This window comes from Symphalangus syndactylus, chromosome 5 (genome assembly GCF_028878055.3).
Source record: "Symphalangus syndactylus isolate Jambi chromosome 5, NHGRI_mSymSyn1-v2.1_pri, whole genome shotgun sequence".
Lineage (NCBI taxonomy): Eukaryota > Metazoa > Chordata > Mammalia > Primates > Hylobatidae > Symphalangus > Symphalangus syndactylus.
In genome coordinates, this window is record NC_072427.2 from 33,964,368 (window position 1) to 33,979,579 (window position 15,212).

At 37.4% G+C, this 15,212-nt stretch overlaps 1 protein-coding gene across 5 annotated transcripts in view; it reads left to right on the plus strand.

Moving 5' to 3' along the window:
* MYO9A (myosin IXA) overlaps window positions 1-15,212 on the plus strand; it is a 300,363-nt gene that overhangs the window by 123,047 nt on the left and 162,104 nt on the right. For all 5 annotated transcript variants that reach the window (XM_055277888.2, XM_055277886.2, XM_063638792.1 and 2 more), the window contains exons 9-11: window positions 4,625-4,714; window positions 9,546-9,662; window positions 12,853-12,987. In XM_055277888.2, coding sequence (XP_055133863.1) covers window positions 4,625-4,714; window positions 9,546-9,662; window positions 12,853-12,987 — 342 coding nt within the window. The remainder of the gene's footprint in view (window positions 1-4,624; window positions 4,715-9,545; window positions 9,663-12,852; window positions 12,988-15,212) is intronic.

Here is a 15,212-nt window from a genome sequence, read left to right on the forward strand (position 1 = left end):
GGAGTTTCGCTGTTGTTGCCCAGGTTGGAGTGCAGTGGTGCAATCTCGGCTCACTGCAACCTCTGCCTCCCGGGTCCAAGCCATTCTCCTGCCTCAGCCTCCCGGGTAGCTGAGATTACAGGTATGTGCCACCATGCCCGGCTAATTTTGTATTTTTAGTAGAGATGGGGTTTCACCATGTTGGTCAGGCTGGTCCCAAACTCCTGACCTCAGGTGATCCACCCACCTCGGCCTCCCAAAGTGTTGGGATTACAGGCGTGAGCCACTGTGCCCGGCCAAGAATAGATTTTTAATTACATATCAGATTTTTAATTAGGTAAATATGAGAAACTTTATAGAATGGATATTGAACCCATTGCTACTTGTTCGGTATTAATAGTTTTTGAATATTCTAAAAGTAATATATTTAATAATTTTTAGAAAATTATAGAGGAGCTGATTAAGAAATCATGAATTGGGTAATATTTTCTTTAGGATCCTTACCAAATATGATATACAAGATTAGTATGTTTTGGGGTTATGTGGGTATGCGTAGATCTATGTACAATCTTTGTCAGGTTTTTGTGCTAAAGAGTACTCATGAAATGAGTTGAGAGTTTTTGTACCCTTGCTCCTTTTTCTGCAGTTAGAAGGATCATTAGCAGAGAATAATATGTTCCTCAAGGGTTTGAGAGAGGTCAACCTTATGAGCAACTGTATTTGATGTCTTTTTATTTGTTCCTTTTTAACTAATTTTTTTAGGATTTTCAAATCTGGCTTGAGTCATTTGGATGATCTGTGTTTTTCTAAAAATGATGTATTGGATATTTAGAATTTGTTGCTTTTGAGTTCTTTTTTTTTTTTTTTTTTTTTTTTTTTTTGAGACAGAGTCTCGCTCTGTCACCCAGGCTGGAGTACAGTGGCACAATCTCGGCTCACTGCAAGCTCCGCCTCCCGGGTTCACGCCATTCTCCTGCCTCAGCTTCCTGAATAGCTGGGACTACAGGTGACCGCCACCACATCCGGCTAATGTTTTTTTTTCGTATTTTTAGTACAGACGGGGTTTCACCGTGTTAGCCAAGATGGTCTCGATCTCCTGACCTCATGATCCGCCCGTCTTGGCCTCCCAAAGTGCTGGGATTACAGGCGTGGGCCACCGCGCCCAGCATGCTTTTGAGTTCTTTGTAAATAGGCAGTTAATTTCACTCTTTAAAATTTTTCTCTATGGTATTAGCTATTTGTGTTTCTTAGTTTTTTTCTTTTGCTTTATGTGAGATTTGTCTTTTATGTTTTCTTTTTTTTTTTTTTGAGACGGAGTTTTGTCCTTGTTGCCCAGGCTAGAGTACAATGGTGTGATCTCGGCTCACCGCAATCTCTGCCTCCCAGGTTTAAGCGATTCTCCTGCCTCAGCCTCCCGAGTAGCTGGGATTACAGGCATACACCACCACGCCGGGCTAATTTTGTATTTTTAGTAGAGACGGGGTTTCTCCATATTGGTCAGGCTGGTCTCGAACTCCTGACTTCAGGTGATCCGCCCGCCTCGGCCTCCCAAAGTGCTGGGATTACAGGCATGAGCTACCGCGCCCAGCCATCTTTCATGTTTTCAAAGAGTTGGCCTTTAGATTGATCAGTTCTAACATTTTACTTGTTACATATTAATTTGTTTTAGGATATTTTCTTCCTTTTTTCCTTGTTATGAAATGTTGCCAGCACACAATATTATATAGAAAACAATATAATCAACCCTTACAGCCCCACTCAAGTAATAAAATATTGCATATAATTGAAGCCCACCGTGTACCCTTGTACCCTGTCTCCACCAGAGGTAACCACTGTTATGAATTTGGTGTTCATCATTCCTATTCTTGTTTCTATATTTTTAGTATAGATAGATGTTTTTATAAAGAATATATAGTTTTGCATGTTTTCAGTCTTTATATAAATGTTATACTGTATGTATTATTCTGAAACTTGGCTTTTTTTCATTCCTTAGTATGTTTTTGAGATCTTTCAATGCTGATTTCTATATTCTATATTCTTCTTTTTTGTTGTTGTATAAGAGTCCATGGTATGAGGCTGGGCACGATGGCCCACACCTGTAATCCCAGCGCTTTGGGAGGCCGAGGCAGGTGGATTGCTTGAGTTTAGGAGTTCAAGACCCGCCTGGGCAACATGATGAAACCCCATCTCAAATCCCAGCTACTCGTGAGGCTGAGGCAGAAGAATTGCTTGAACCTGGGAGGCGGAGGTTGCAGTGAGCCAAGATTGCACCATTGCACTCCAGCCTGGGTAACAAAAGTAAAACTCTGTCTAAAAAAAAAAAAATAAATTAGCTGGTCGTGGTGGCATGTGCCTGTAGCCCTAGGCTGGGATGCAGTGGCACGATCATGGCTCACTGTAGCTTTGATCTCCTGGGCTCAATCTTCCCGCCTCAGCCTCCTGAGTACTTGGGAGTTCAGGCACATTAAATTTTATTTTTAGTAGAGAGGAGGTCTTGCTGTGTTGTCCAACCTGGTCTTTAACTCCTGAGCTCAAGCAGTCATACTGCCTTGGGATTATAGGTGTGCTGGGATTATAGGTGTGAGCCACCGCACCCAGCCAATATTTACTTTTAATAATTGCAGCAGTATATCTCACAATATAGCTTTGGATTTTATTACGTTTTTTTTCTTAGCTTTGTTAGTTTTGTCATTTTTGTGTAATCTGGTATTATTTTTGTTCCTTAATGTATTTTAAATAAATCTAAAAGGTTGAGGCCTTTTATTTAAATTTGGTTGTTGATTTTTGGCTTTACTGCGTTTTGTGGAGTTAATATGCCTCAAATTATTTCCAGTTTTTGGAATTTCAGAGTTGATCATTGAATGCTCTGAAAGGTGTTATGTTTGCTAGATAATATTTATCCATTCAATATGGTTCAAAGTTGTTCTTTAAAAGATCATTGATCTATTGTATGTTGTTGGTGGCAGGGTAATGCCTCTTCCTGTCATTTTATAACTCAATCTCCTCCTTATAATCTATTTTTTTTTTTTTTTTGAGATGGAGTCTGACTCTGTCTCCTAGGCCGGAGTGCAGTGGCGTGGTCTTCGCTCACTGCAACCTCTGCCTCCCGGTTTCAAGTGATTCTGCTGCCTCAGCCACCCAAGTAGCTATGATTACAGGTGTGCACCACCACGTCTGGCTAATTTTTGTATTTTTGGTCAAGACAGGGTTTCCCATGTTGGCCAGCCTGTTCTCGAACTCCTGACCTCAAGTGATCCGCCCACCTTGGCCTCCTAATGTGCTGGGAGTACAGTCATGAGCTACCACTCACAGCTGTTGTAATCTAATATTTTTTACCTGATAAATTTTTATATTGCCTACATTTATGAATCTTATGTTTTTATTATGTATGGATACTTTTATAAAATGTCCTTGTTTTACCACTTCATGCCCATCATCATGACAAAATTCTAAGGTCTGGTAACATTAAGTATAGTCAAGGTTTGGAAGAAACAAGAACTCTCAGTGCTACTGCTGAGAGAGCATATTGGTAAAAATTATGTATAGGAGTTTGGTAGTATTCTCTAAAGCTGAAAATATGTATGCTCTAACCTTCTACTTTTAGGTTTGTTCTTCACAGAAACTTTTGAACTCATGTGCAACAATATTCATTGTGGTTTATTTTCTAATCATACAAAATTGTAAATAGTGTAAATGCCTACAAAGAGGAGAATGGATTACACACTGTGGTATATTTATATGCTGCAATGCTATATAGCAGTTAAAATGAATAAGGTTGATCTAAATTATCAACATGGTATGTGCCTGTAGTCCCAGCTGCTTGGGAGGCTGAAGCGGGAGGATTGCTTGAGTCTGGGCGGTCAAGGCTGCAATGAATCGAGATTGCACCACTGCACTGCAGCCTGAATGGCAGAGTGAAACTCTGTCTCAAAATAATAATAATAATAAAAGATTATCCACATAGTTAGATCTGAAAAACATATGGGGAATATGATACTTTATAGGGAAACATTAAATTCATTTGACAGTATAGCATAGTGTTTATGAATATATTTAATACATATAAAAGTATAGAAACATGAACTGAAATGATAATGTGAAATTCATGATAGTATTTGCCTCTGGGGAGAGAATGAGAACAAAGGAAGTGTCAACTTTATCTTAAAAGTTTATCATTCATGAATAAGAAGAAATATCTGAAACATAAGTATATTTTGGAATATTCCTAGAATTCAAGATTCATGAAGAAGAAATATCTGAAACATAAATAAATATCCTTTGGAATATTTCTGGAATTCAAGAAGTGCTGTCACTTTTTAGTCCTTGCCTCCAGCCTGTGGGATTGTGGTTGATCATCTTAAAATGTTTTTTGTACTATTCTATATTTTCTGTATTCTGCACAATGAAACATGTTTCTCTGTTATGATCAGAAAGCAAACTTTAACTTGAAAAAACCCATTTGTCTTTTGAGTGGGACACTTAAATTCCATTTTGGCCAGTATTAAAATTGCCCAGTGTATTGACTTTTTTCTCTGCTATATAATTGCTAATCTCATTAAGCTTTTCTCCTATTTGGCTTTTTCAAAAGATAATTCAACCCATTGTCATAAATCTTACATATTGAGTTTACTTTTCTGTTTTATAGGTTAAAGAAGAGATGCTATTTGAAGCATTAGTTACAAGGAAGACGGTGACAGTGGGAGAAAAGCTTATTTTGCCATACAAGTTGGCAGAGGTATGATGATTTTCTTTGAAATGAAAGCATTCTGGACATTGTTAGAAGTTTAGGTTTGAAGTTTGGGTTTTCTCTTAACAGCATGAAAATGACAATGGCAAAAAGTTTTGATTGAAATATTTTCTAGGCCTTTAAATTTGATTGTGAATTTTCCATTGATTTAGGAACTTAAATTTGAATGTGATTGTGAGAAATAGGCTTGCATTTTTCTCCAAGGATCTTAACCTCTTCATCATTTCCAATTTTCATATTACTAATGTGGGGTAGATAGATGGTAGGTAGAATTATAAATGAGCAGTATTTGACCCAATTAATTATTCTTCTTGAGACAGTTTCTTCTAGCATATCACACTTTTTTGATTAACCTTTTCATTGTTGGCTACTTGTTTGCAGTTCTTTCTGCTTGTCTTTTCTTTTTTCTTTATCTCTAAAAGGTGGAGTGCCCTAGGACACAGTCTTTGTTTCTTCTTCTCTGTATTCTTCATTGAGGTTATCTTACCCAGTCCCAACACTTTAAATATCGTCTGTATACTGAGGCTCCTAGGGATACTTGTTGCTGCTATTATACCACTCAGATCTATAGGGGTAGGAAAATTATTGAAAAGCCACTACTTTATGGAGTAATTTTATGAAAGTGATGACGTCAAATTATAATTATAAAATTTGGACAATAATTATAAAAATTGGACAGGAATATGAAATTAGAAGATTAGAAGGCAGAGGTGAGGAAATTGTAATTGAATTCTAGAGAATGTTTTGTAAGCTTGACATTGATCCATTTATCTCACCTTTTGTGTCTCCAAGTCCACATTTCTTCTTATGTCATATTATAGTCTTCCACTGTGAGAGCTTCTTTCTAAACGATAAGAAAGCCAAATCTTTAAGAGTTTTATATTTCTTTTATATGAAATAAAGATTCATTGCTTTTTACATTTTCTTTCACTACCTTTTTCTTTTTTTAAAAAAATTTAACTTTTAAGTTCAGGGTTATAGTGCAGGTTTGTTATATAGGTAAACTTGTGTCATGGGGGTTTGTTGTAGAGATTATTTCGTCACCCAGGTATTAAGCCTACTACCCATTAGTTACTTTTCCTGATCCTCTCCCTCCTCCCACTCTCTGTCACCCCCTTTATGTCTCCGTGTGTTCTCATCATTTAGTTTCCACTTAGAAGTGAGAACATGCTGTGTTTGGTTTTCTGTTCCTGCGTTAGTTTGCAGTGGATAATGGCCTCCAGCTTCATCCATATTCCTGCAAAGGACGTGGTTTTCTTCTTATTTATGCTGTGTTGTATTCCACGGTGTATAAGTACCACATTTATTTATCCAGTGTGTCATTGATGAGCATTTAGGTTGATTCCATGTCTTTGCTGTTGTGAATAGTGCTGCAGTGAGCATATGCATGGATGTGTCTTTATGATAGAATGATTTCTATTCCTTTGGATATATGCCCAGTAATTGGATTACTGGGTTGAATAGTAGTTTTGCTTTTAGGTTCTTGAGGAATTGCCACACTGTCTTCCCCGATGGTTGAACTAATTTACACTTCCTCCAACAGTGTATAAATGTTTCGTTTTATCCGCAACCTTACCAGCATCTGTTGTTTTTTGACTTTTTAACAATAGCCATTGTGACTCGCGTGAGATGGTATCTCATCGTGGTTTTGATTTGCGTTTCTCTAATGACCACACCACCTTTTTCATTACAAAATTTTTTTTAGTATCTATTTTCATTTTTAACTTTGAATGTAACCTTCTGAGATTATTTTGTATTCCCTGCTTTGTTTTTATTTATATTTGTTTGGTGTATTTATTTCTTTTTTTTGAGACGAGTCTCGCACTGTTACCTTGGCTGGAGTGCAGTGGTGTGATCTCGCTCACTGCAACCTCTGCCTCTTGGGTTCAAGTGATTCTCCTGCTTCAGCCTCCCGAGTAGCTGGGATTACAGGTGCCCGCCACCATGCCCAGCTAATTTTTGGTATTTTTAGTAGAGACGGGGGTTTCACCATGTTAGTCAGGCTGATCTTGAACTCCTGACCTTGTGATGCTTGCCTTGGCATTCCAAAGTGCTGGGATTACAGGCGTGAGCCACCACGCCCGGCTATTATTTCTTTAATAAATATATAAAAACTCTCTTTTTGTGCCTAGAAATGTGCAAAGCATTAGGGGTACTATGGGGAATGGTACTAAACAGTTTATTTTATCTGAAGGGTAATGCAAAACTCTTAAAAAGTGTTTTAAGAAAAAAAATCTTAATTTTTTTTTTTTAAAGGAGCACTCTGGCAGACGTGTTTAGAATCATTTGGAGGAATGTATTAGTTTTTTACAGCTATGTAAGCAACTTAGCAACTTAATATAATACAGACTTAATATCTTGACAGTTTCCATGGGTCATAAGTCTGGGATGACCTCCCTTTGATTAAAAAATAAACTGGTTTGGGTTTTTATATCTTTAAAATCTCTTCATTTTTATCATGTAACATCAGGTTCATATGGCAGTGAAATCCATCGTATTTACAGTTCTGCCTACACTTACAAGGAGGGAATTATATAGAACTTGTACCCCCAGGGAATCTTGTGGGCTATCTTGGGTTTTGGTCAAACACAGAAGGCAGGGGTGGATGTAGAGAGATGAGTTCAGAGGCTGCAGTAGTGAGAATGATATTTGCTTTGTAGAATGGTGACATATTGATAGGGAGAAATGTATGGATCTAAAAAGAAAAAAATTTGATTAAATCAACAGGACCTAGTAATGACTTGAATAATGGGAAGCAAGGCAAACAAAGGAAGTGTCAAGGATGAGTCCTACATTTCTGGTTTACACAGCTGTAAGAATATTGATACCCTTCAATGAGATAGGAAACACTAAATGAGATCTTGTTTGGGTGGGAAAATATTACTTGATATTTGGGTTTATTGAGGTTAAGCTATGAAAGACAGACATGCATTTCAGAGAAAAGGGCTGGAAGTATAAAATTTGCAGTTACAAAGTGAACAAATAGGTATTGTATTGGCCTATCTGCATTCTATGACTATGGTATTTTGTGAAAACGGTACATTATGTAAACCATAAATACTGTAGTTAGAATTTAGTTTTTATCTTTGTCTGAAGGTCTTTTAACTAAAAAATTCAACCCGTTCATAAAGTTTATTGTGATAATGTTTATATGCTTATTCTATGTCTTATATTTGTTGATTTAGTTTTAAAATATTGTACTTTTCCTGAATTTTATCAGATTATCTTTTTTTTTCTTTTCTTTCTGGGGAAAAAATACAGTGGTATTCTGTTATATTTTCATTCTGCCATTGGTTTTCTTGATAGTTGGTTCACCTGATGCTCAGATTCCACATCCAAGGATTCAACCATTTGCAGATTAAAAATATTCTAAAACTCCACAACAATAAAAAATAATACAGGTTTCTAGTGTTGAAGATAGAGAATTTGGTACCAGTCTTCTTTATGCTATGTAGGCAGTTATTTTTTGGTCTAGGAACTTGAAGCTTTTTTTTTCCTTCAGTATTCAGAAATTAATTCATCACCTATGTGGTGGGTTGTAGTATTACCTTCGTTTTACAGATGTATAACCAGTAGCCTAAGAGGTTAAGTAACTTAGTCACAATTATGCAGCTAGAATAAGTAGAAAAACTGGAATTGGAAGATAGTCTAGTTCTTAATCATTACTCTCTGTTTTCTTTATACTTCAAAATAGAGTTATAAATATATGCCTGAATATACAAGCTTCAGAATAAGCCCCTAGATAAAAATATGTAAATTACTAGGATTTATATTCTTCTAAGTGCTAAGACTCAATTCTGTAAGACATGTGCCATACCCTACTCCCTTTTTTTTTTTTTTTGTAAATTTATGCTTTCTAAATGGTGAAATTCTTTGGTTTTTTAGAACAATTTCAGACTTACAGGAAAATAGAGCAGATAGTATAGAGAATTTTTATAAACTTAGAAAGCTTAGGGTGAGGAAAAAATAAATTTTGTAACTACGTAATGAAGGAATTGTTTCTGTCTTTGAGGATGGAGTAATTCTGGAAGTTTCTATGGGTGACAAGCTGAAGACAACTACCAATGTAATTGTGGTTGTATTAGTGTATGTTTTAAGAGAGTGGTTAGGATTCCACAGAAAATAATGGCTTTTTCCTAACAGATTTATTCCTCTGCCTAGAATACTCTTACCTACTTTAACTGGCAGTCATTTGTTTGTAAACTTCCAATTATACCTTCTTTCCTAGGGGAATATATATCCCAATTTTTAGTAAACATGTTTTGAACTGAGTGACCTACATTTTGTTCCTCTTATCTTTAATGGCAGTTTTAACCTAGATTCTCTGAGTGGGACTAATTGAATGAGTACATGTGGAAAACTTCAATTGGCTGGGTGCGGTGGCTCACGCCTGTAATCCCAGCAGTTTGGGAGGCCGAGACGGGCGAATCACCTGAGGTCAGGAATTTGAGACCAGCCTGACCAACATGGAGAAACTCCGTTTCTACTAAAAATATGAAATTAGCCAGGCGTGGTGGTGCATGCCTGTAATCCCAGCTACTTGGGAAGCTGAGGCAGTAGAATCACTTGAACCCAGGAGGCGGAGGCTGCCGTGAGCCGAGATTGCGCCATTGCATTCCAGCCTGGGCCATGAGAGCCAAACTCTCAAAAACAAACAAACAAAAAACTTCAGTTATAGATTTTTTATTTTGAGAGAAAAATTAGTTTCTAATTCAGGATAGTAAGTTTCTTTCTTGAATGGGAGCAAAAAACTTTGTCATAGTATCTTAATCATATCATTGTCAATTCTACATGCACTTGTAATCCTTTTGTTTTTCAGGCTGTGACAGTGAGGAACTCCATGGCTAAGTCTCTATATAGTGCCCTGTTTGACTGGATAGTTTTTCGAATTAATCATGCACTTCTGAATAGTAAAGATTTGGAGCATAATACCAAGGTAATGATATATTGGATTATAATATGTTTTTCCCTGAAAGCTATTTTAATAAACTGGTTAATACATGAAATTTAAAAACACAGAATTATATAGAGTAATAAGTAAGAAATCGCTTTTATTTGTTATTTATTACCCTGTTCAGAAGAATTGTTCTGTGTGTCTTTCCAGACCTTTTTTCTTACGTGTTCTTACCTCCCAAACGTGTATATTCAGAGTTGCTTTAAAAAATGTAAATAGAATCATGCTCTCTGTATTCTTTCAAACATAAATATATGTATTTTTTTTACCTAGAATCTCTTGAAATATTTTCTGTCTCATTATATATCTGGACCTGGCTATTTAAAAAAATGTTATATAGTAAGATGTGTACCATAAATCCATCCATTAAAAATAGATTGTTTGTTTTATTGTTGTGAACAATGCTATAACAAATATTCTTTTACTTACCTGTGTATACATTTCTCTAACATAAAATTATCAAAGTGGGATTGCTGTTTTTTTTTTTTTTTTGAGACGGTGTCTTGCTCTCACCCAGGCTGGAGTGCAGTGGCATGATCTCGCTACAACCTCTGGTTCAAGCGATTCTCCTGCCTCAGCCTCCTGAGTAGCTGGGATTATGGGTGCCCACCACCACACCCAGCTCATTTTTGTATTTTTAGTAGAGACAGGGTCTCACCATGTTGGCCAGGCTGGTCTTGAACTCTTGACCTCAGGTGATTTATCTGCTTTGGTCTCCCAAAGTGCTGTGATTATAGGCGTGAGCCACCGTGCCCTGCTGATTGCTGAGTTTAAGGATAGATACATTTTAAAAATTTGACACTTTCCAAAAAAGACTGTACATTTCCAGCAGCAGTGTGTGAAAGCACCTGATCCCCTACACCTTTACCCACATTGGATGTTATCGGTAGTTACATCTCCTAATCTGATAAGGGGAATGGTTTCATTTTATTGCATTATTTTTATTGATAAAAGTTCAGCATCACCTCATGTTTTCTCTATTTTATTTCTTCTCTGTATTTTTAAAATATCTTTGTGTTATTTTTGTTTTTTATTTTGTCTTTTTGATACTCCTTTTTATTTTTAATTTTATTTTATTTTTGAGACAGTGTCTCTTTTTACCCCAGCTGGAGTACAATGGTATGATCTTGGCTCATTGCAACCTCCGTCTCCAGGGTTCAAGTGATTCTCCTGCCTCAGTCTCCCAAGTACCTGGGATTACAGGCGCGTGCCACAATGCCTGGCTAATTTTTGTATTTTTAGTCGAGACGGGTTTCACCATGTTGGCCAGGCTGGTCTCGAACACCTGACCTCAAGTGACCTGCCCTCCTTGGCCTCCCAAAGTGCTGGGATTACAGGCGTGAGCCACCATGCCTGGCCTACTCCTTTTAGAAGGCATTTATTGTGGATATTTGTAGAAGCCTATAGTTTGATATATATTGCAATTATTTTCTCTCTTATTTACTTTTTAGATTTATACTATCTGTTTTTATGATTTTATGTTGTAATTTTTTTTGCAGTTCTGTCATTTTTCTTGTTTTTAGTTTTGCATTTTGTATATGTATTTTACTTACAGAGGAAGGCCTCTTCTAGTCCAAGATTATAAAATATTTATTCTTATATTTTTATAATTATAATTTTTTTATGTTTAGACTTTTTCTAACTGTATTTTTAATATGGCAGATTATAGGTATTTAATCATTTCACATGTAGTTGTATTTTCTGGGCAGCCTTCATGGACTAGTCCACCTTGTCAGACTGATTAAAAATGTCATCTTTTAAATTTAATCCTATTGCCTTAAATGTGAAATTGCTCTTATATTAATTTTTCACTCTTCAGGTAAACTCACAGTCATAAAAATTAATTTAAATTGTAATCTAATTTATCAAATTGATTTATTTTTGAAGGGCATTATTTTAATTTTTTTAAGGGCCTAGACTTAGCAGAATTAAACAAAATACTCTTAGTACAGGCTTTTAAAAAAAATCTTACTATTTTTCATTCATTGTATCAGTTTGCCCATTGTATCTCTTAGCACCAGTGGAGAAAAATTATTTTCATTTAACCAAAATTGTCATACAACTGTATTTCCAGAATGGGTTGGGTTGGTGAGAAAAGTGTTTATATGCAGGTATTAGAGCCAAATCCACAGTAAGAAGTTAGATTATTCCTAGAAGTGAAATAGAAGAATAAGCATTTATGTTCTGTATTCTACCAAACAGCTGAAAGATTTGAATGTGGTTGACTTTAGGGAGCAGACCTTGATGATGAGGCAGGGATTGCTGTCTTTTGTTATAATCCTTTTAGCATTATTCAACATTTTAAACCTCATACTTTTTTTTTAATATTTTTAACTTTACGAAACCATATGTTCTGGCAGGGTGCAGTGGCTCACGCCTGTAATCCCAGCACTTTGGGAGGCCAAGGCGGGTGGATCACCTGCACTCAAGAGTTTGATACCAGACTGGCCAACATGGTGAAACCCGTCTCTACCAAAAATACAAAAAATTAGCCAGGAATGGTGGTGCATGCCTTGGTAAACCCAGCTGCTAGTGAGGCTGAGGCAGGAGAATCGCATGAACCCCGGTGGCAGAGGTTACAGTGAACTGAGATCACGTCACTGTATTCCAGCCTGGGCGACAGATCGAGACTCCGTCTCAAAAATAAAAAAGAAACCATATGTTCTGACATCTAGTTTCACTCAGTCTTCATGAGGCTGATAAAATATACTAGTTTGGTTCTTAATAAAGAATTCTATTTATTGGGATGTAGAAGTCAAAATAGGAACAATTGCATTGTCCTCTTGGTATAGCCAGGAGTAACCTACCTCTCTTGATCCTTCATTAAAATAACCTTTTGATTTCCTCACACTCTGTTTTTTTCCATTCCCTTTTAGATATTAGGAATTTCTGAGGTTTCTTAAGATAACAGGCCACTAACCTTGCTTCACACATTTCTGTAATCTATAGATTATATGTATTAACAGTTTGAATATTTTTTTTACTTAGGATAAAAGTAAGATAAAGATAACTAAAATACTTTTAATTCATGATATGTTTTCAATACTGGCCAAACACAATCCCCTGAGCACTGCTTTAGAGGAACTGAGCATTTTGTTACTTATGTTGTGGATATTATTCATTAAATAAATTTAAACATTACTTTTAATCACAACTTTCTCTTGTTTTACAGACATTGTCCATTGGTGTTCTTGATATTTTTGGGTTTGAAGATTATGAAAGTAACAGCTTTGAACAGTTCTGTATTAATTTTGCTAATGAACGTTTACAGCACTACTTTAATCAGCATATCTTTAAATTGGAACAAGTGAGTACCTAAATATGTATACACTTGTCCCCCCAGCACACATTATCTTTGAGTCATATTCATAATAATTCACTTTATTTTTTCACACATTTTATTGATTTACATAGTGTTTCTATTAAATATTGAAACGTGCCTTTACAAACAAAAATAACCGAAGTAAATTGGCTTGGGAACAAATACTGTTGCCTCTTTGTATATGTAAACTCAACTGATGGGGTTAGAAATGTGAGGTACAACAGAGTAGTCTGGTAGCTTCAATTGTTTATCATAATATCAGTTGTAATATTTTACTAAAAGAATGGAGAGCACATAATAAGCATTTTAAATCTTGTCTTTTTTTTTTTTTTGACTGAGTCTCGCTCTGTCACCCAGGCTGGAGTGCAGTGGCCCAATCTCGGCTCATTGCAATCTCTGCCTCGCAGGTTCATGCCATTCTCCTGGCTCAGCCTCCCTGAGTAGCTGGGACTACAGGTGCCTGCCACCATGCCTGGCTAATTTTTTTGTAGTTTTAGTAGAGATGGGGTTTCACTGTGTTAGCCAGGATGGTCTCGATCTCCTGACCTCGTGATCTGCCCGCCTCAGCCTCCCAAAGTGCTGGGATTATAGGCATGAGCCACTGTGCCCGGCCTAAATCTTGTCTTTCAATAGAAATATTGTGGTCCACATATCATTGTAAGCAGATGACAGAGGTTTTATAGTCCCTTAAATAGATTTGCTGGCTGGGTGCGGTGGCTCACACTGACAATCCCAGCATTTTGGGAGGCCAAGGTGGGTGGATCTCTTGAGCCCAGGAGTTAGAGACCAGCCTGGGCAGCATGGCGAAACCCTGTCTCTACAAAAAATATAAAAATTAACCAGATGTGGTATTGCATGCCAGTAGTCCCAGCTACTCAGGAGACCCAGGTGGGAGGATCACCTGAGCCTGGGAGGTGTAGGTTGCAGTGAGCTGTGTTTGAGCCACTGCACGCCAGACTGGGCAACAGAATGAGACCGTCTCAAGATTGCCTATATATGCTTATTTAATTGCACCTTTGTTGTTTTTGCAGGGGAGTCTGTTTTTTTAGAGATGGGTCTTCTTGCTCTGTCGCCCAAGCTGAAGTACAGTGGCGTGATCTTGGCTCACTGTGTCGACCTCTGGGGCTCAAGCAGTCCCCCGACCTCAGCCACTTAAGAGCTGGGACCACAGGTGCACATCACCACACTCAGCTAATTTTTGTTTTTATTTTTTGTAGAGACAAGGTGTCACTATGTTGCCCAGAATGGTCTCAAACTCTTAGGCTCAAGCAATCCTCCCACCTTGACCTCCCAAAGTGCTGGGATTACAGTCAGGAACTACCACTCCTGGCCTTGAATGAACCATTGATTAAAAAGATGTGTGTGTTTGTTTTGTTTTGTTTTTATTGCTGGTGTTGATTTTTTTTTTTTTCTTTTTTCTTTTTCTTTCACACGGGTTTGGAAACAATGGTGTTGATTTTTAATTGCTACATGGTCACTGTGTGTAATGCTAAGTACAGTCAGTCGGTCCTCCTTATCTTTGGGTTTTACATCCAAGCATTCAACCCGTGGCTGATACAAAACTACTGATACAAACCTGCATATACAGAGGGCTGACTGTACTAAGCCATTTATGTAAGAGACTTGAGCATCTGTGGATTTGGTATCCACGGGGAGTCCTGGAACCAATCCCTCGAGGATATGGAGGGCCAACTGTATGCTTGTTTGATTGCTTTGGTCTCTTAGTTCTAGGATGGGATAGAGGAGCTTAACAGAATCTTAAGTCAATACAGAGTGTAGATACAAAGAAACTAGGTATGGAGAGACCAAGATGGGTAACTAGATATTTCTTATGAGAATCTCAAGATTGATTAAGTTAGTATAAAAAGAGTGTGCTTTTGGCTGGGAGTGGTGGCTCACACCTGTAATCTCAGCATTTTAGGAGGTCGAGATGGACGGACGAGGTCAGGAGTTTGAGACCAGGCTGACCAACATGGTGAAACCCCGTCTCTACTAAAAATACAAAAATTAGCCGTGTGTGGTGGCAGGAGCCTGTAATCCTAGCTACTAAGGAGGCCGAGGCAGGAGAATCACCTGAATGTGGGAGGTGGAGGTTGCAGTGAGCCGAGATTGTGGCACTCTACTCCAGCCTGGGCGACTGAGTTGAGACTCCATCTCAAAAAAAAAGAGTGGGCTTTCAGTTTCCATGAGAATTATTAGGGTAAAGGGAG